Consider the following 21,584-nt stretch of genomic DNA (forward strand, 5'->3'; position numbering starts at 1 on the left):
ATTTCTTAGCATCTTATCTCCAACATACTTGCTCTGCATCCTTTCAGCTTCCCCTACGCTTGGGTATCGGCTTCATCCTGTGCTAATTATAAACTGCAAGCCTCCAGTCATCAATAATGTACAGCATTTTGTAAATCTGGCATACGAGTACATGTGAATCCCACGTATTTCCAAGTTCATTGAAATTTTACATGGAAACCAAATAGAAGATAGAAGAAATCATTATTTGGGTCTGCGCATCATCCCCTCTCGCTGACTTCGGAAGTGACCGAGGATCTGTTGTGCCTGCACCAGCATATGATAGCAAATTGTCAAGCATTTTTCTCCATGACCAACAAAAAGATTTCTACACACAATAAGTCAAAAGAACCATCAAGGAGATCGCAGTATATCAACATTATTTGCTGTTAGTGTTGCTACTCAAATAAAGAAGCATCAGAGGCCAGAAGAAATCTGTCTCCTGCTAGTAGTACTAGTGTCAACGACCCTAAAAAACAAGCAATGAGTATACCTTTTCTTTGGCTCTGGGTGTTCCAAATTGAGACAGTGCAATAAGAGGTGGCACAGCTCCTTCTTGCAAGACCAGACTGCAGAATTTATGGCTGTGGAGGCACAGTTGCAACAAAGCAGATGCTGCATTCTCCTTTCCCCTTTGAGAGCCTGTCTCAACAATCTCAACTAGCAGGGGAATGCCACCTTCCTGGCTGATAGCCAAGCGGCCCTCAGGAACTGTAGAAAGATTAGCCAATAGTGCCACTGATTTGTCCACCATTCCTGTGCTGGATCCATCAGCTCAACAAGATACTTAACTGCACCAGCTTGGACTATCCGTGCCTTGTTCTCATGGAGGATTGACAGATTGAATAAGGCAGTAGCAGCATCTTTCTTTCCTCTTAGGCTTCCAGAGCCTAAAAGATTAACTAATGCCTTAATTGCACCAGAACGTCCAATCTTAACTTTGTACTCCTCCAAAACTGAGAGGCTGAACAGAGCTGCTGCTGAGTTCTCTTTGGCCTCTGTGCCTCCACATTCCAGAACATAGATAAGTGGCTCAATAGCTCCTGCCTCTGCTATGGAAACTTTATTATTATCATTAAGGGATAAATTCAGCAGAGCAGTAACAGCATTTTCCTGTACCTTTTTTACCTTGGAATGTAGCAAGTAAACTAGTGGAGGGATAGCCCCATATTTTGCAATCAGAACACGGTTTTCCATATTATGCTTTGAAAGAAGTCTCAGCTCTGATGCAGCAGCTGTCTGCACTTCAGGAGCTTGACTCTTCAGATCCTCGATTAATTTCTGAACATGGGAAGAGGTGGTAAGATCAGTTGATCCTGGTATAGGGAGCGACAACTGGCTGGCAACATTATTCACATGTCCATTCCTCAAGCCATAAAGTTGGGGTGGGGAAAATCGCAGGGAAAACCCCATATCTTTATTCAATGGATAAGATGAAGGATGTGGGACTTCTCCCAGAAGACTGATGTTTTCATTGAACTGACTCAATATTTCGATGCTAGAAACAACACTTGAGATGGATTCACTATGATTATGACAGCTACTTGGCTGTTCACGTGACACATTGCCTTGCATAGTAACCTTACCTGCCAATTTCTGATGTTGGCTAATAAGGGAAGACTCTTCACCACATCCAGATAACAACTCAGCAATTTGCTGTTCTGTTTGATGCGCACATTCAAAGGAGGGCGTGGAGCTCGAATCTCTATGCAGTGAACCATGTAAATTATTCTCAGGCCTGAAGTCCTCCAGCATTGCACTAGATAAGAAGGGATTTGAGACACAATCAGATTGAACAGAATTGTTTAGCCTTATGTTGTTGCCTTCACACCAATTTGCAATCAACTCCTTGACTGTGAAATTTGGTATAAGATTTGTATGGGAAAGGATTTGATGCGTCCTGGGACAAATTCTCAGGCCACTATCCAGCCACTTCTGTATAAAAGATCTTTCATATGTTTGACCTGAGGCCACAATTACAGGATCCAGCATGAGTTGCAAAGAGAGAGGGCCACGGAAATGTGAAGGGATGGGTAGCCCATTTATAAACCCAAACTGTTCAAGTTTTGCCACGCAATAACGCATGTGAGCAACTAGTGCAATTATCTGACTTATGTGGTCTGCATCTTCTGTCTTTTCTTTGAGCTCAGCCTTTTCTCTCTCCTTCTCAAGAGCTATATTTTCCATCAGGAGTTCCTGGTTTGATGCCAAACCAAGCATATCCATGATCTTTATAATATCTTCTAGACTAGGTATGACATATCCTCTTTGATCTTTCAGAGCATTTTCAATGAGTTCCGATGTTAGGTCCTGCTGTATGCATTGAAGTTCCTGCAAGCAGTGCTGGAAGACCATTTGTTGTTGTTAGTTTCATTCCATGGGATTAATATGAAAACATCCTATGCACATTGGATGGATTGAAAAAGAAAAATGATGGCAAGCCTTATGACAAGAAATAAAATGGTCATCAGTCACCATGTAAGTACCTGGATGCCTGCTAAATGAGAAGTATATTGAGATGATGGTAACAATTCACTCAAGACATGACATATCTCAATAGATGACTTCTGGACCTTCAACACCATTGGTTCACTTTGTAAAACCTGCACATCGAGAATAAGTTAAACATGAAGTATGACTTATGGTCCAAACTAATGGTACTCATACTAAAAATTACCAATATAGAAGGATGTTGTTTCCTTGTATATCCAATCCATCCATATAAGGGTAAAGGCAGTTTATGTTTTAATTAGATAAGAAGTTTTCATTTGAGACCCACCAAACACATTGGAAAAGGAGTGGTGTTACAAGAATTTCATATCCGCTATTTTTAAATCACATTAGAAACTAATTTAAATGCAGAATATCGGTCAAATTTTGGTCATGCAGGATTTGGCTTTGCACCTGGCTTCGCATCTGCTGGCTTGCAAACACTATGATTGCCACATGTTTCTGTATAGTGTAGCAGTATATGATGAGAGGTATAGAGTGGATGACTACTAAAGATGATTAGCTTGCATATGTACAATAAGGTGCTCAATGCTTTGATCTGTTACCATGAGAATGCAGATTAGGCATCCAATATCCAACTACAGCAAGCTGGCTAAGAGGCACATCACAATATGGCACAGTTACAAATTCTTAATATACATGACATTTTTGATAAATGAAACATATAAGAAGCTCATTTTGGAAATTGTGGTAAACCGCCAACCGCGAGGAGACATGGGCATGATGTACACAAAAACCATTAGTCTAGCTATGATTGACTTATCAACTAAATATTCCAATGGGTTATGGAAGTAAAGCTCAACCAGTAACATGAGATTTAGTCATTTTTCCAGATTAAACAGGGCACAGCCAGACTGGTTAAACTAGTCTAATTGATCGATGGATCATCTTATAGCCCCAGGTTCATTTTTGACTGTACAAGGGTAAGATTTAAATTGATTTTTTAAAAATTTCTAATGCTTGCCAAGATTTAAAAGAGTAGAAAACAACAGCTGAGTTCTTTTCAGCCGAATCAGAGTGTCACCAATAGAATCCATCCAAAACTGGTCAACCAACTGGTTGAATGATTCTGGCTAGTTTTGCATGAAATTATTTTTAACAACATTTTTGGTCTCGGCGAAGTAAAGATGGTTAAGAAATAGTAATTTTAGAATTTGGCTCCGCATAAATTAATCACAGTGAATAAGAAATGAATGAGGAATTGTTTTGAGGACAATTCTTTATGTCTGACATCGACAGAATGAATTCTTTTCCAAGGGGCTCAACTGCTACTATATACTTTCTGACCCTTTCCACCTCCCAATGGACATTTTTCATGCATGGATATCAAATTTGGAAGGATCTCAGCTTTCTACTTCCCACTCTAAGTACAGGATAAGTTTATGGAATGGAAATGATGAATTGGTCCACACTCTAATGGTTCTGCCACTTAAATATTATTCATCTATCCTGCAAAATATAGGAATTTGAAGACAAAAGTAATGAAGTAAAACACATCTATGGAGTATGAAGATGGCAAAGACAATTCTTTTCACATGCACTGTTTCTAGTTTTATCAATCAACCTACAATCCTATGATTCTGCAAATTCTGTGATCTTAAACATGGGCTAAACAATTTGATCTTATGCAAGACATGATTTAGCAAAATGACTCAGGTTCAGTTGCATTTCAATAAAAGAAATCCCAGAGATGCTCTCAGTGGTTGGACAAAACAAAGGCATTGATGGCAACAAAACAGGAAGCATCAAAAAGGAAAGGACAAGCATTAGCAAGCAGAGACTGATAACATTGCTTTAAAAGAATATCAAAAGTGAATTAGCACTCACACTATATATCCTGCTCATCCTCTGGGGTCGTTTCTCCATAAATTCTCTAGCCTCATTAACAGCTACATCTAATTCCTCGAATGCTTTTATGAGTTGTTCATCTGAAGGTATTTGAGGACCAAATGCTTCATGAAGTATGGGCTTCAAGAGCTTCAATATGCCAACTATACTTTTGAACTCTTTCAGAACTGTAGTTTTTGTAGTCTGGCAACCAACAAGATGAATAAATCGAGATATGCTGTTGATCAGACCTCCAATGACGTTTCCATCCATTGCTCCTAAATTGCAGAAAAATGCACACTATAAGCATTATGCATTTCAGAATAAGAACAAGACAACAAAAACAGCAACGTATGTCAAGGCTTCTATAGCTTGCTTTCTTTTGGAAAAAATGCATGTCATAGAAATCCAACTTTGGCACAAAGGTGAAGAACTAAACTAAAATGAGATGTGATGAAACCTGAGCTAACTGTTGGTCCTTTTCTTTTGAAGCATGATGCTGCTTTCATGGACAACATAAATAAAAAAGATTAAGAAAGTTTGAGCTATTGATTAGCATGTATCGTTGACTAGAAAGAACCAGTTTTCAAGTGGCAGTCACCATATATGGTAAGAGTTAATTACTGATAAAATTTAAAGAAGGTTATAAGGGTAACAACAGAGAAATGACAAAGATAGTGTCTCCTTATCATAGTGCACAGGAGACAACAGATCCAAGAAAGGATCAACAAACTGAGATAACACAATGCTGAAACCAAAATGAATACTCATCCAAGAACCAATGCAACTACTCTAACGAACCTCCAAACGCTATTTGTTTTCTTTTAATTTGAGGAAAGTGATAGAAGAGAATTATATGATTTCAATACCTCTAACAGAAGAAGAAAGCCAGGATGATTCTTTTATTCGGAGAACACCCAAATTTTATCTAGTTATCATTTCAATGCAAAACCTTCAGATTCTCCAATGCACTTTAATGAGATACCAAGAGAAAAAAAAATTACATGAATACATGTAAAATAGGAACACATTTACAGTAAATTTCATTCCATACCCATAATTCTCGGTTCGTCCTAAGTTCACCCAAGACGTCAAGGACACAGATGAATTGGATTAAACAGCAGTCTAAGCACCGATATAAATCAAAGGATAAACCCCACTTGATTCCATTTGCCAAAAACATATGGATCATCCGAAAAGCCCAGAACCCAATCTGAGTAATCTCCTACCCATTAGTAGGTAAAATGGCTCCCATTAACCAAAAAAAAGGGGGAAAAGCAACCATACCGCTGTTCATGTAGATGCCGCCAGCTGCTGGATTCGTCTGCATCATCCCCTACCCTCTCCTAAAAGCCCTTGCTTAAAACCCTAAAAGTTCTCGGAGCTCCAGAGCTCCAGACAGAGTGGGGGGGAGGAGAGAGAACGAGAGAGGCGGAGAGAGAGGAGGGGGAGAGAGAGAGTAGAGAGATGATGGAAGGGTCCCACCTTTTGTTTTATTTTAGCGCTCATTTTTATTAGGTTTGTTGTTCCTGTGGGTGAAGCAGGTGACGCCACAATAGATGGAAATTAAGAAGCGAGATTAAAACAAGGCGAGCCTTTTCCCGTCCAAGGGAGCGGAGATTCTCCTCCACGAACCGATTAATAAATGGAAGCAAGGATGAGTGTTTGGTTGGAGGGAGTTATTTTGGATTTCAATTTCAGAAAAAAATAAAAATTGATCATTCTATGTTCTTCTACTATTCGAATTCAATTTCGATATCCATCAAATGTATAGGAAAATATGATCGTTCTGATTTCAATTATGATCCATTCTGATTTGATTTCCGTCGTGAATCAAATGTATACTAAATGGATTACATAATTATTATCAAGTAGCCATCTGATACAAGGGTTACCGGTTTACTTAAAACATCTATGCGGTGCACGTCATGGAGTTTATGTAAATCTTGCTGAGAACATCCAGAGCATTCGGGTCCTCCCGGGTCCAATACGGCTCGTGAAGGGCTTGCTTTTCAAGGGCAGTGCATAATGACAGGCATTGCAGGTAAATTTGATTTAGAGAATTGGTTTAGCAAGTAATGATATCGAATCGTTAAAAAATATAAAGTAATGTTGCACGTCTCAACGAAGTCTCCTTGTCCGTGCCTTTACGATGTGCTACAAAGAAGATTGGTATAATGCATGAGAGGTTGGTCCGAGTTGATAGAGATGTGTGATTCACGAGGGAGACCGTGCCCTCGTGGAAGAGAAACTGGAGGGTGGCCTTGCCAGAAGGCATAGTCTTTTTATAGCATGTATATGGGCAACCCAACTAACAATGATGCAATGTCGTGTTAGGAGTCCAACCTCTTTCAAACCCCTCGTCGAAGAAATATGCTAGAATAATGTTCTTAACCATAATTACCCATCAGGCGACCTTCCTGTGACGTACTTTACAAAAAGCCAAGCTTTTCCAGGCTTTTCCGAAAGATAAACGCGATGTCTTGGCTCGACAGCTTGGACTCTACCCCTACCTTTCCTGTTGACCCGTGTCTACCCTACCCTGCAGCAATGCATATCTAGCATGACGTATTCAAATCCTTTCCATAAAACTATCTCTTTACTTTTGGGGAGGTCATATGCTGCTTTTCAAGGAGGCCTCCGTCTTCTTCCAACCAATTATGCTGGGTTCCTTGAGAAAAAAAAAAAAAAAAAAGCACCACGGCTTGGGGGGAGCGAGTATAAAAGAGAATTCGAAGACCCAGCTTACGAATCATCATTCGTTTAAATATAGGGGTGCAAAGGTCAACAGGTTTCATTGCGTGAAGGCGACCATGGATCACAAATCCATGGCAATATGTTTGTCATTAACAACTGATGGAATATACAATATGGGGCTCAAAGTATAAGATGAATTCTAATTTTATTACAATAATATATATAGATATATATGATGAAGAATGATAGGTTAAGTTGGCCCCTTATGTTAGGGTAATGTTGCCCAGTTATATATAACACTAACCAAGCGAGTTTTTTCATAGAGGTCGTGCTGAACAGAGTTTCTTCAAGCTTGTGATCATAATTTCCTTGGAAAAGTCAATGCAAGCTACTCCTTTAAAGTCGATCTAATGGCTACTCGCGGTCCAATCCCATTGCCTAACTGCCACGAACATCTCTTGAAGGCATTACGACAACTCATCTTTGGGCTCAAATTCCTAATGACCATTGTCATGACATAAGAGACCGCATAAGATCTCAATTACCGAACTTCGCAGTGATCAAATAGTTTTGGTTTATGATGAAAATACAGCCCAATCATTATGTCGGGGAAATTTTTGATCCACGTTCCTAAAGCAAGCTGAAAGAACCAGTCTTCCCTTGTTAAAACATGTACCATACCATGGGGGCCCAGAAGATCACCTCGTGACACCACCATTCGCAATTGGCACATTGAAACATCGCATTCTACATTCACCTGCCCACCTGGAGTTTTATGAGACAGCCAGGCAGGGTTTGGGGCCTATTCCAGAAAAACCTGACCATTCCATTCAGCTTTTGTTGTCAAAGTTTGCTGCTTTACCTGTGGGCACGTCATATGCCACCCTCCCTTTATGTTGTTGAGGAGTCGATTGTTGCTGTCTTGTTTGCTGGCTGAGGCCACAGCTTCCCACTCGATTGGATTGCATAGATGAGGTGTCTCGTATCACGGTCATGGCCAACTCCCCTTGTGATGGGGCATCATTATAACGCATCATTTCAAATGCCAAGATGACGACAGCCTCTTGAGTTTACACGTTTCATTTACCTATTTGTTGCGCCATCCTCTAATAAATGCAGACTGTTTATGTGACGGTTTAAAATGGTGTTTGCAGTGAGGTGTAACAGAGCTGCTTTTAGCTTCCTCCGGTGGAAACCGGCTTAAGCCTCTAATATGTTCTTGAGGTTTTTATTTGATCAGGATGCTAAAATAGGAATTGTCTCGAAGGATCACCGAACCAGCCTCTGGAAACAAGACTCGCCAGGGTCAAATATCAATCAAACATCCTCTAGAAAACAAGACCTACTAGGTTTAAACATCAAAGAAACGAGGAATCCAGTTAAAGTCAAAAGCCACGAGGGGATCGTCTCAGGAGTCCTGGTTGTTAATCAAGCCGGTTAGATCATATACATCCATTTAGATTTGATGAACTTACCAAATACACAGCTAAACAGAATCTATCTACTTTCATAACTGTTCTAGATTGTGAACTTTATACCCTAATGCTCATCTAGTAAAATCATATGGTTGTGCGCCAAATGTCTGATGTGGAACTGAAATTAATTTATAGCACCCAGGACAGACTTTAGCCAACAGAAGAAAATCTCAAACTAATCATCCTCATCCAGCAAAATGTCGACAGGGTTTCTGGTGTTCTTTCAAAGAAACAACAGCACCCAGACAAAAGGAGCAATTTGGAGGATTGCAGATTAGATGGACCCTACAACATGTCCTTTGTTTTTGTGCCCTTCACCATCTCATCAACATCCAACTCCACCGCCAACACTGATGAATCTTCATTCATTGCCAAACGACTGGACACATAATGCATAATACTTTTAGATTATTACATAACAGTTTTTGAAAATCAGAAAGCTAATGGAAACAGATAGAGAAATAAAATAACAATAATTTATTGTTCGACTGTACCTGTTCTGTACAGGACCATGATCGACAGCTGACCGCAAAGCATACACTACTCTACCAACAATGTCAGTCATGGGAATAGGACCAAACAAACGACTGTCCCTGGCTTCCTGCCACCAGATTAACATGAAAGTAAGACTTTGACCGTAGGGTGGTAGATATTAAGACCACAAAAACTTGTGCTCAAGAAGGCTGAAATAGTGAAAACTTCTGGCAGCAATGTCTCATTGCTCACACATTCCCAAATTTTGGTAATGCCTAATCACAACCATGATGACCATTTATATGCATATTTAATTTCATAATTTGGATAACCATAGTTGCCCAAACCAAATATAAATGTACCTTTGGCTTTAAAGATTCATTGTCTGACAACACCCAACACTGATCCTTCTCTAAAATAAATGGTGCATCTTTCTCATCAGTGGATATCATCTCATAATCTTCTATAGCAGCCAATCTTCTAACAAGGTAATCATCAGGTCTCTCCGGATCTTTTAACAGGACAACATCTCCCACAAAGACTTGCCTATGACAATGCAAGTAAATAAATAATCAAAAACTAAAGCATTAGAAATAAGAAATCCGCACGAAGGAAGTGGAGAGCATGATAAATGGAAGCAAAAAGATCATTAACTCAACATCTTAACACCAAAGAATAATAAAATCATATGCTGTATGGTATCCACTGCTAAAATCATCTTCTGCATTTGTCTTATTTTAGTACAGATTAAGGACACAGTAATACAAGTAATCTGGATTCTCAGGCTTTCCCATCTTTTGCATTGAAAAACACACGATCACACGAGGTTCAATACAACTATGAAGAAATGAAGGTTGCAACTAAATCAATTCTCTTTAACTTCAACTAGAAAGTTCTTATTTATCCATAACATAACCACATCATAACCATAACCATCCAGCATTTACCAAACTATTTGAGGTTGGTTTTATGGATCCTTGTTCACTATGCATTCCCATGAAGGTTCATCTCTGATGCTATTCCAAGCTTCTCCATATCCTTCCTCACAACCTCCATCCGTATTACCTAAGATCTTCCTCTCAACATGAATTAAAATGCATCTCAATCAGTTTTCTCACAACCTTCAACAAGAACTAAAATACATCTCAAACAATTTTCTATCACTTTATCCTCAATTATGCAACTCCTACAACTCCTCTTAATATATTCATTTCTCAATCTATTCTTTGTAGTTTCACACTTTCAGTACACATCAACTTAACATTCTCATTTTTGCCAACTTGTTTTCATGCACTCTTTTTATTGCCCAGCACTCCAAACCATTTAACATTGTAGACCTTATTATTGTTCATAAAATTTCTCTTATGTCTTCAAGATATGCACCTAAACATAATATTACATATGGACTTCATCCAAAAAAGGGCATCCTAGTGCACAAAACTCCAGCCACTGTATGGTCTAGGGAAGGTCGAATGTACGTAGCCTTACCCTCGCATGGGAAGATGCTTCTTCCTTATTCCTGACCCATGGCACTCCAGATCACAATAGAGCAACCATATCATTGCACCAAGGCCCACCATCACTTATCCAATTCATCTAGAAAGCTCTAATTCAATTACATATATCTTTATCTATCTCCCTATTACTTTATATAATAGATCCTAAATAATGAAATCAAACACTTTATGGTATCTCCTATCTATCAATCTTAATTGAGATCACAGTTTGATTTCCATTTTCACTAAATTTACATTCCATATACTCTATCTTTGTACTGCTGATTTTTAAATCCCCATATCTAAAGTTTTTTTCTGGTAAATCTAAGTTACTATTTAATCTAGTTCTCTTTTCATCAATGTCGTCCGAGAATAACATATGTTACATCTTCGTAACTATTAGCAGAAAGTTCATCCATAATTATTGCAAAAAGATATGGAGATAGTGTTGATCCTTGATGCAAGCCTATTGTGACTGCAAATACACTCGTTGTACCAATGACAACTCCTCAGACTTGTCAAATGTTCCACCATACGTGTTCTCGATTATTTCAACATAGTATTTATGGACACTGTTCCTTTTTAAAGCACACCAAATTACTTTCATCGGTACCTTACATAAGCTTTTCTAAGTCAATAAAAACCACATATATATTTTATCCTTTTTCTCTTTATTTTCCTATCAACCACTTAAGTAAAAAGAAAGCCCTCCAAGCACATCTCTCAAGGGGTTATCTAAGACAAGGAAATTCTTGTTTATCTGGACAAATAAAATATGCAAGGTAACACCTCTAGATTCTCTTCATAGCGAATTCTGCAAAGTAAGCAGTCTTGACCCTTAAATGCATTGTAGATAAGCTATAGAACAAAATAATGCTCTGAACCAACCATGGGGAATGCATATCAGAGAATTATAAAGTAAAAGCATCTCAATGCATTAAAATGCATACATATATATATATATATATAATATATATATATATATATATATATATATATACAACCATCAACATGAATTAAAATGCATCTCAATCAGTTTTCTCACAACCTTCAACAAGAACTAAAATACATCCCAAACAATTTTCTATCACTTTATCCTCAATTTATGCAACTCCTGCAACTCCTCTTAATATATTCATTTCTCAATCTATTCTTTGTAGTTTCACACTTTCACTACACATCAACTTAACATTCTCATTTTTGCCAACTTGTTTTTATGCACTTTTTTTATCACCCAGCACTCCAAACCATACAACATTGTAGACCTTATTATTGTTCATAAAATTTCTCTTATGTCTCCAAGATATGCACCTAAACATAATATTCCATATGGACTTTTCCACTTCATCCAAAAAAGGGCATCCTAATGCACAAAACTCCAGCCACTGTATGGTCTAGGAAAGGTCAAATGTACGCAACCTTACCCTCGCATGCAAAGATGTTTCTTCCTTATTCTTGACCCATGGCACTCCAGATCACAATAGAGCAACCTTATCATTGCACCAAGACCCACCATCACTTATCCAATTCATCTAGAAAGCTCTAATTCTATTACATATATCATTATCTATCTCTCTATTACTTTATATAATAGATCCTACATAATGAAATCAAACACTTTATGGTATCTCCTATCTATCAATCTTAATTAAGATCACATTTTCATTTCTATTTCACTAAATTTACATTCCATATACCATGGAATACTTTACCGCCCCATACCGTCCGATATGGGACATACCGTACCATTCTGGTACACTGTCATAGAGCGTACCGACACTACCATACAGTACCGAACCGCATACCGACATTACAATAAGATTTTACCGGTATGAGGTCCAGTACCGAAATGATGAACCTTGCCATATACTCTATCTTTGCACTACTGATTTTTAAATCCCCAACATCAAAAGTTTTTCAGATAAATCTAATTTATTTTTTAATCTAGTCCTCTTTTCATCAATGTCATCCGAGAATAACATACATTACATCTTTGTAACTATTAGCAGAAAGTTCATCCATAATTATTGCAAAAAGATATGGAGATAGTGTTGATCCTTGATGCAAGCCTATTGTGACTGCAAATGCACATGTTTAGCAATGACAAATCCTCAGACTCGTCAAAAATGTTCCACCATACGTGTTCTCGATTATTTCAACATAGTATTTATGGACACTGTTCCTTTTTAAAGCTCACCAAATTACTTTCATCGGTACCTTACATAAGCTTTTCTAAGTCAATAGAAACCACATATATATTTTATCCTTTTTCTCTTTATTTTCCTATCAACCACTTAAGTAAAAAGAAAGCCTTCCAAGCACATCTCTCAAGGGGTTATCTAAGACAAGGAAATTCTTGTTTATCTGGACAAATAAAATATGCAAGGTAACACCTCTAGATTCTCTACATAGCGAATTCTGCAAAGTAAGCAGTCTTGACCCTTAAATGCATTGTAGATAAGCTATAGAACAAAATAATGCTCTGAACCAACCATGGGGAATGCATATCAGAGAATTATAAAGTAAAAGCATGAGCTTCCTAATTTTAGAAGTAAACACAAAAGTAACCATGAAGCAATCTAGGACTAATAGTCAAGAAAGAAAATAGACATGAAGAGGTGAAATACATTGGAGCTGGAATAGCAATTTTTCTGACAAGAAGAGTTCCCCTATCTCCAGCTATGGTAGGTGCCATTTCTTCTCCTTTATTCCAATGCAAGCAGGTCAGCTTACCTTGAAAAAAATTTTTCCAGACAGCATCATATAACTCTCCTCTTTTGATTTGACCTGCATGGTACTTCTGCATTGTAAGAAAAATAAATAAATAAAGGCCCATCCTTCTTGGAATAGAAATATCATTTTAACTTGCAACAGAAAAATTTTATTATAGACAAATTAAGAGCAAAACTATCAACATGGAATGATGCACATACATTCTCTGGTGTGGCTAAATCTATATTCCCATCTAGGCTTGGCAGACCTAGATAAGTTGGTAGATGGGTTTTGCTATATTTCTCGTTAACTCTACTTTTTCACAAATGGAGCCAGAAAAAAAAAAAAAATCTTTGGATCTTATACTGATTTGAATAGATATAATACCAGATTGAAAGGTGATATCAGTCTATTTTCAGCATTATATACATAGTCGCACATTCATCATATTTAGCAACTCCATATCAAGGTTATCATTAATATTGTCACTATCATCAATAAGATAACCTTTAGGCATGTTATCTAGGAACTTTTTGGAAATACCCTAAGGAAAGTAATATAGAAGTTTGACGTTAGATATTTGACCAAATAAAATTGTCCACTAAAATACCCTTAGAAGGGGTAAGCACTAAGCAGAGCAAAAATGGTTTTCTATGAGATGGGAAATGAAAACTACTAGCCCAGGTCTGCGAACAAGTGATTGTCAGATAATGAGCAAGGAATATCCATCTTTCTACCATCAAATGAATTGGCTTATTCAAAAAAAAAAAAAAGCCTGATCCTTTGGAAGACTGATCCCGTATCTGATACTACATTATTCAACTTTGCAAGAATGCAAGAACTCTAGATCATTCTCGTAAAGCTCATCCTCTTTATAATAAATGATCTGTTTGACTTGAACTGATCAGGCCTGATAGGGAAATCTTAATTCAGTAGGCATTTCGATACAATTGAATAGATTGGAACAAGGGTGCCATGTTCTAGGAGCCCAAACTATGTGATTAAATAAATCCTCTTCTATTGGTCACAAGCACACAGCCCCTTCCGCTTTTTCAAACTCCAATTCATATTTTTCATAAGGAAACCACCAATCACATTAGAACAATGGACCTTGCCCCTCATGCTTATGAATGTTTTAGACCTCAAATTATCAAAGAGTATGAGTTGTAGAACCGACCTCCTAACTAATACATAAATATATGGATATTCTTATGATTTACATCTATTAGCATAAAACACATGTTTACATTAAAGTATAGGCACATAAGAATCTAACTAGAAGGATCCCAATATTGTAATAAGATCCCATCCATATGGAAGGCAATATAACTACATAAAGAGCAAGTGAGAAAGAAAAATTAGTTTGACTTATCAGTGCTTATAAGAATTACCATCATGCATACCTTCTGGACTTCCCATATCAATGTATTTGAAACCACACACCACGACACTTGGCACCTTTCTAAGGAGTGAAAAAAACACATATTTGAAATACAAAAAACAAAGATAGCTCATGTGATACCAACTTATAGGGGATTACGGAACTGCAAACTAACAAAGAAGAGACCAACTACACTAGGCAGAGTCTACCCTATTCTCTTACGACTATCAATCTCCAGAATCTTTGAATAACCATGGCACATGGGATTTTTGTTTTCCTATGTGCAAAAATAAATAAATAAATAAAAAGCTAGCATGATGTGAATTTTATGTCTTATTATAGTATAGCTACTTATTGACCACCCCAACCCAATATTCCAATGAGATCTAGAAACTGTGTTTCTATTATTGTTTCGAGTTTCTTAGGCATCCTCCAGATCATTATGTTCCTCATAATAAACTTAAAATATGAATCCAATAGCCCTTTATTGTTCACTCCAGAAGTCAGCTTGTGACTCCACCATGTCAAATAAAAAACTAAGCCTACTAAGTCCAAGGTCAGATTTCTAGACTAAATAGCTTGGATGTGATTGATTTTGATAGCATGGAACGTTGGGTGATCATTTTGGTAATACTATTCTTTCATTTGAGTTTGCATATAGTTGCCATTGTTAAGTACCTATATACTCTTCATTATTTTAAGAAGATTAGAGCATATTATATTCAAATTATTTTTAGATGTTTCGATCAGTTAAATATTTTGTGATTTATAGAAGCATATATACATATGCGCACACATATTTGATTGTGCATGTAAGAAATACAAGACTAACACGAGTTGCCAAGCTAACACATCCAAGCCAAAAAAAAAAAAAAAATAGTAGAGGACATGTCAAGTTGAGTCATGAGTTTTCCAGCCTTGATAAGCCTTCTACTCAGCCACTATTCCCAGAGTATTAAACATCCTCCGATGCTCCATCCATAATACACTAGTATCATGAGAGAAATCCAGTCAACATCCTCGAAAGTCATCTTTTGTGTCACTTCAGGATATCCATGTTTCTCTCAAAATAAAATCTGTCCCCTTCGTTTGATAAGTTCCAAGAAAAATCCTTTTAAAAAACAGAAAAAAAAAATTCAACGAAAGCTGGCCAATTGCAGCATCAAAAGGAATTTTCGAGATCAATGGGGAGAACTAACCACTAATGTATCGAAAGAGATGAGATCAAATCGGAAACTCAGAAAATGGACATTTAGAAATCAAGAAGATCCGTTAACAAGTACAAGAGACATCGGAACTCCGTGAACCAACCGCAAACACCCACGCAATTCATCAGGACATGGCGACATCAGAAGGGAAAAAAACGTTTTCAGTTCACTCTAATAAACAAGAGAACGGGATATCATATTGAAGAACAAAGGAATTGAATTTATTTTTTTTTTTTTTTAAGAAATAACGAACCAGAAGTAAAACCTAGCTTTCACATCCAATCCCACAAGAATTCGTGAACGCCTGCAAGAAATCCCGTCAAAGCCAAAATAAATCCTCGTCCGCAACCCCAATACGAAAAATCAAGAACGCCCAAACGAGGGCAACGAGCAAAGGCAGGCAGATAAGAGCGATTGCGACCGGAAACCAAATCAAGACGGGATTTTGAACCGCAACAACGAGAAGACAAGAAGCCGAAGAAAAAAACCTTAGAGAACGAGAGAGAGAGAGAGAGGAGGAGGGTAATAGTCTCGTACCTTCCAGCTGAGGAAGACGGAGTACTGGTACCTGAGGACAGCGTAGCGAACCCACGTCGAGGGAGAGACCATCGCGATTGCGAGCGGAAGTGGAGCCGAATGGAGTCGTCGTCCATCCCCTCGGATCCGGCCCAATGTGGGTCCATTTTCTCTCGTTGTCAACTTTTTTCCATGGGCAAAATTCTTTGTACACCAATCGGGCGGGTGGACGATGGAGTGTCGTCATCCTCGATCCGCCAATGTGGTCATTTTTCTTTGTCACTTTTTTCCATGGGCAAAATTCTTTGTACACCGTTCGCGGCACAAAAAATATGATGGAAGCATACCATTTCATCCTGATTCATATAGCTTCTTCATAATATAATATAACATATATATTTTATATTAAATCAAATATTTAAAATATAAAAAAATAAAGATAGCACATTGTTGCACTTAACGTATGTCACAAATTATTTTTCAAATTAAATATGATATTTTTTTTTTCAAAAATAAAATATTTTTATTATTTTAAAATCTAATTAAAAATTACAAATGCTACTCTTCTCTCTCTTTTGTCATTTTGTTGAGCTTCTGCATCTGGATGTCCGATGTTGATTCTACAGCGAGAATTGTACGTTTGAAACTGTTGACTAGCATTCAAATAATATTATCCAGTCAAACAACATATCTGACCAATCAGATAGGTTCAAATAAGTTTTTTTTTTAGTTCTAAATACATCATATCATATAAATTTTTTAAAAAATTATATAATTAATCAAGATGCCATATTTCTATTTATGATGGTTTTTGACAATATTATGACATCCAAAATCAAAATTATAACATTATAGATTCATATTGCGATATTATATGTTAAAATTATGACATCCGATAATAAAATATCTCTTTAAAATAATTTTAATAATATTATAATATTTAAATTAAAATTATAACATTATAAGTTAATATCATGACATCCTGTAGGTAAAATATTTCTTAAGTATATTTTTTGATATTTTCATGATATTTTAAGTCAAAATTATGACATTTCAAATTAATATTATATGACATTTTATAGATAAAATACCTCCTAAAGATAATTTTGATAATATTATAATATTCTAGATCAAAATTATGATATTTTTGACTAATATTATGACATTCAGAAGGTAAAACACCTCAAAATTGATATTTTTTTAATAATTTTATAACATCCTAAATCAAAATTATGATATTTTATGTTAAAATTATGACATCCTATAGATAAAATATTTTTTAAAAATAGTTTTGATAATATTATGACATTCAAGATCAAAGTTATAACATTTTATGTTAATATTATGACATCCAAAAAGAAAAATACCTCAAAATTGATATTTTTTGATAATTATATGAAAATTTAAATTATGATATTTTATGTTAAAATTATGACATCTGATAGATAAAATATCTCCTAAAGATAGTTTTGATAATATTATGATATCTTAGATCAAAATTATAATATTTTATGTTAATATTATAATATACAGAAGATAAAATATCTCAAAATTGATATTTTTTAATAGTTTTATTACATCTTGATAAAATTATAGCATTCTATGTTAAAATTATGATATTCTATGGATAAAATATCTTTCAAAGATAATTTTGACAATATTATGGCATCATTAGATCAAAATTATGATATTTTATATTAATACAATGACATCCAGAAGATAAAAAATCTTAAAATTGATATTTTTTGATAATTTTATGGCGTCTAGATCAAAATTATGATATTATATATTAAAATTAAAATATCTTATACATAAAATATCTCTCAAAAATAATTTTGATAATATTAAAAATATTTTAGATTAAAATTATAATATTTTATATTAATATTATGATATCGAAAGATAAAATATCTCAAAATTAATACTTTTCGACAATTTTGTGGCATCCTAGATCAAAATTATAATATTCTATATTAAAATTATGACATCTTATAAATAAAATATCTTCAAAGATAGTTTTGATAATATTATGATATTCTATATCAAAATTATAATATTTTATGTTAATATTATGACATCCAGAAGGTAAAACATCTCAAAATTGATATTTTTTTATAATTATATGAATTGTAGATCAAACTTATGACATTCTATATTAAAATTATGACATCCAATATATAAAATATCTCTCAAAGATAGTTTTGATAATATTATGATATTTTAAGTTAAAATTATAATATTTTATATTAATATTATGACATTCAAAAAGCAAAACACCTCAAAATTGATACTTTTAAATAATTTTATGACATCTTAGATCAAAATTATGATACTATATATTAAAATTATGATATCATACAGATAAAATACCTTTCAAAGATAGTTTTGACAATATTATGATATCCTATATCAAAATTATAATATTTTATGTTAATATTATGACATTAAGAAGGTAAAATACTCAAAATTGATATTTTTTGATAATTTTATTATATCCTAGACAAAATTATGATATTTTATATTAAAATTATGACATCCTATAGATCAAATACCTTTCAAAGATAGTTTTGATAATATTATGACATCTTAGATAAAATTATAATATTGTATGTTAATATTATGATATTCAAAGATAAAATACTATAAAATTAATATTTTTTGATAATTTTATAATATCTTAAATTAAAATTATGAGATCCTATAGATAAAATATCTCTTAAAGATAATTTTGATAATATTATGATATCTTAGATCAAAATTATAATATTTTATATTAAAATTATGACATCTATAGATAAAGTATCTCTCAAAGATAATTTTGACAATATTATAGCATCTTAGATCAAAATTATAATATTTTATTATGATATACAGAAGATAGAATATCTCAAAATTGATACTTTTTGATAATTTTATGACATCTTAGATCAAAATTATGATATTTTATATTAAAATTATGATATTTTATAGAAAAAATATCTTCAAAAATAATTTTTATAATATTATGATATTCTAGATCAAAGTTATAATATTTTATATTAATATTATGACATTCAAAAGGTAAAATACCTCAAAATTGATACTTTTTGATAATTTTATGGCATGCCAGATTAAAATTATGGCATTATATATTAAAATTATGACATCCTACAAATAAAATATCTCATAAAATATTTTTGATAATATTATAATATTTAAAATTAAAATTATAATATTTTATTTAATATTATGATATCAAGAAGGTAAAATACTTAAAATTGATATTTTTTAATAATTTTATGACATCCTAGATCAAAATTATGATATTTAATATTAAAATTATAATATTCTATAGATAAAATATCTTTCAAAAATAATTTTAATAATATTACGATATCTTTGATCAAAATTATAATATTTTATTTAATACTATGATATTCAGAAGATAAAAACTTCAAAATTGATACTTTTTGATAATTTTATGATATCCTAAATCAAAATTATGATATTCTATGTTAAAATTATGATATTCTATAGATAAAATATCTCTCAAAAGTAGTTTTGACAATACTATGACATCCTAGATAAAAATTATAAAATTTTATGTTAGTATCATGATATCCAAAAGGTAAAGCACCACAAAATTGATATTTTTTGATAATTCTATGACATCTTAAATCAAAATTATGATATTTTATATTAAAATTAAGATATTATATAATTAAAATATTTTTAAAGATAGTTTTGATAATATTATGATATCTTAGATCAAAATTATAATATTTTATATTAATATTATGACATCTAAAAGATAAAATACTCAAAATTGATATTTTTTGATAATTTTATAATATCTTAGATCAAAATTATGACATTCTATGTTAAAATTATGACATCCTATACATAAAATATCTTCTAAAGATAGTTTTAATAATATTATAATATTATAGATCAAAATTATAATATTTTATATTAATATTATGATATTCAGAAAGTAAAACATCTCAAAATTGATATTTTTGATAATTTTATGATATTTTAGATCAAAATTATGATACTATACTAAAATTATGACATTCTATAGATAAAATATCTTTCAAAGATAGTTTTGATAATATTATGAATTTAGATCAAAATTATAATATTTTAAATTAATATTATGATATTCAAAAAATAAAATATCTCAAAATTGATAATTTTTAAATTATCAAAAAATATCAATTTTGATATTTTATCTTTTGGATGTCATGATATTAAAATAAAATATTATAATTTAAATCTAGAGTGTCATAATATTTTCAAAACTATCTTTAAAAGATATTTTATGTATAAAATATCATAATTTTAATATAAACTATCATAATTTTGATCTAGAATATTATAAAATTATTAAAAAAATATCAATTTTAAGGTGTTTTATCTTTTTGGTACTTACGATTTTCTTCTTTATGCCATCTCATTTGTCCGATAGTACTCTTGGATAAGTAGAACCTCCGAAGCCTAAGAGTGAAGAAAAGATATCGAAAAATCTTATGTAGTATGTCTTTTTGATTTTTATCCTCTTGCCTCGACTTAAATCAACTTTCACCGCATACGTCATATGTACTCTTCAATTGGTCCTCTTGTAGAAAAGTATGCAATCATCATAGCATGCATCTATCTTCTCGTATCCCATGCCTAATCCTTTCGGTTGGAAATTGTGTCCCAAAACTAATCATGTGACGATTAAGTTTCTCTTTATATATAAATTTTTGATTAATAATAAAAATTATTTTGATATTTTTCATCATAAAATTATATCTTCCTTGAACTCTTGTATTATAATGAAGTCCTCAAAATTATGTCAGTATACAATAAAGAGAAGATTTATCGTATAATTCTTAAACATATTCGCAATCAAATGATACGTCATTACAGGATGATGACGTTTATCGAGTGGAGGTCATTGTGTATCATATGAATTAGTTGTCCTCTTAATCAAAGAGTATGGTGATACTGGTATAGCATACAGATAAGATATAGGAGTATATCGTTACTGAACAAATGACTCACCTGCTGAGCGTTCTGCTGTCAAGAGCTGCTCGTGAAACACATAGGTATAAGTATCTTTCAGACCTGAGATCACCATAGTGACTTGCACTCACTGTGCTTTGGTGTCAGACTATCTGGATTTCTAATGTAGTGACGGAAAGCTACTAGGTACAGTCAAGTACTTGTGAAGTTTGTGTGTGGATCAAGATGAAATTGATCCCTCTGGATTATTGGAGTTGATGTATCACTGTATTTTAAT

The 21,584-nt window shown here is 33.7% G+C and overlaps 2 protein-coding genes across 3 annotated transcripts; both read right to left on the bottom strand.

Moving 5' to 3' along the window:
- Nucleotides 1–41: 41 nt before the first annotated feature.
- On the bottom strand, nt 42–5,823 carry LOC105032913 (U-box domain-containing protein 3). Its single transcript, XM_010907498.3, is given in 6 exon segments — nt 42–285; nt 512–777; nt 780–2,361; nt 2,505–2,621; nt 4,357–4,634; nt 5,644–5,823. Coding segments are annotated over 6 exon segments (2,352 nt in total). The 5' UTR covers nt 5,690–5,823; the 3' UTR covers nt 42–222.
- A 2,813-nt stretch (nt 5,824–8,636) lies between these two features.
- LOC105032946 (mitochondrial ATP-independent inner membrane protease subunit 2) lies at nt 8,637–16,529 on the bottom strand. Of its 2 annotated transcripts, none has more exons than XM_019846482.2 (5): nt 16,337–16,529; nt 13,126–13,298; nt 9,365–9,548; nt 9,023–9,129; nt 8,637–8,907 (listed from the first exon to the last, which is right to left on the bottom strand). In XM_019846482.2, exons 1-5 carry the CDS (start codon nt 16,406–16,408, stop codon nt 8,814–8,816), a joined length of 630 nt encoding a protein of 209 aa, XP_019702041.2. In that variant the 5' UTR covers nt 16,409–16,529; the 3' UTR covers nt 8,637–8,813. The 2 variants fall into 2 exon arrangements, with proteins under 2 accessions (XP_019702041.2, XP_073106224.1); XM_073250123.1 differs by lacking the exon at nt 16,337–16,529 and adding an exon at nt 14,602–16,322.
- Between the last annotated feature and the right edge of the window lie 5,055 nt (nt 16,530–21,584).

Source organism: Elaeis guineensis, chromosome 16, assembly GCF_000442705.2.
Source record: "Elaeis guineensis isolate ETL-2024a chromosome 16, EG11, whole genome shotgun sequence".
NCBI lineage: Eukaryota > Viridiplantae > Streptophyta > Magnoliopsida > Arecales > Arecaceae > Elaeis > Elaeis guineensis.

Coding starts and splice junctions, on each gene's coding strand:
- LOC105032946 (XM_073250123.1), bottom strand. CDS start 14,694: ATGTGTTTTTTTCACTCCTTAGAAAGGTGCCAAGTGTCGTGGTGTGTG. Junction 13,299..14,601: donor TCCAGAAGGTATGCATGATG/GTAATTCTTATA, acceptor CTTACAATGCAG/AAGTACCATGCAGGTCAAAT. Junction 8,908..9,022: donor CATGGTCCTGTACAGAACAG/GTACAGTCGAAC, acceptor TTATGTGTCCAG/TCGTTTGGCAATGAATGAAG.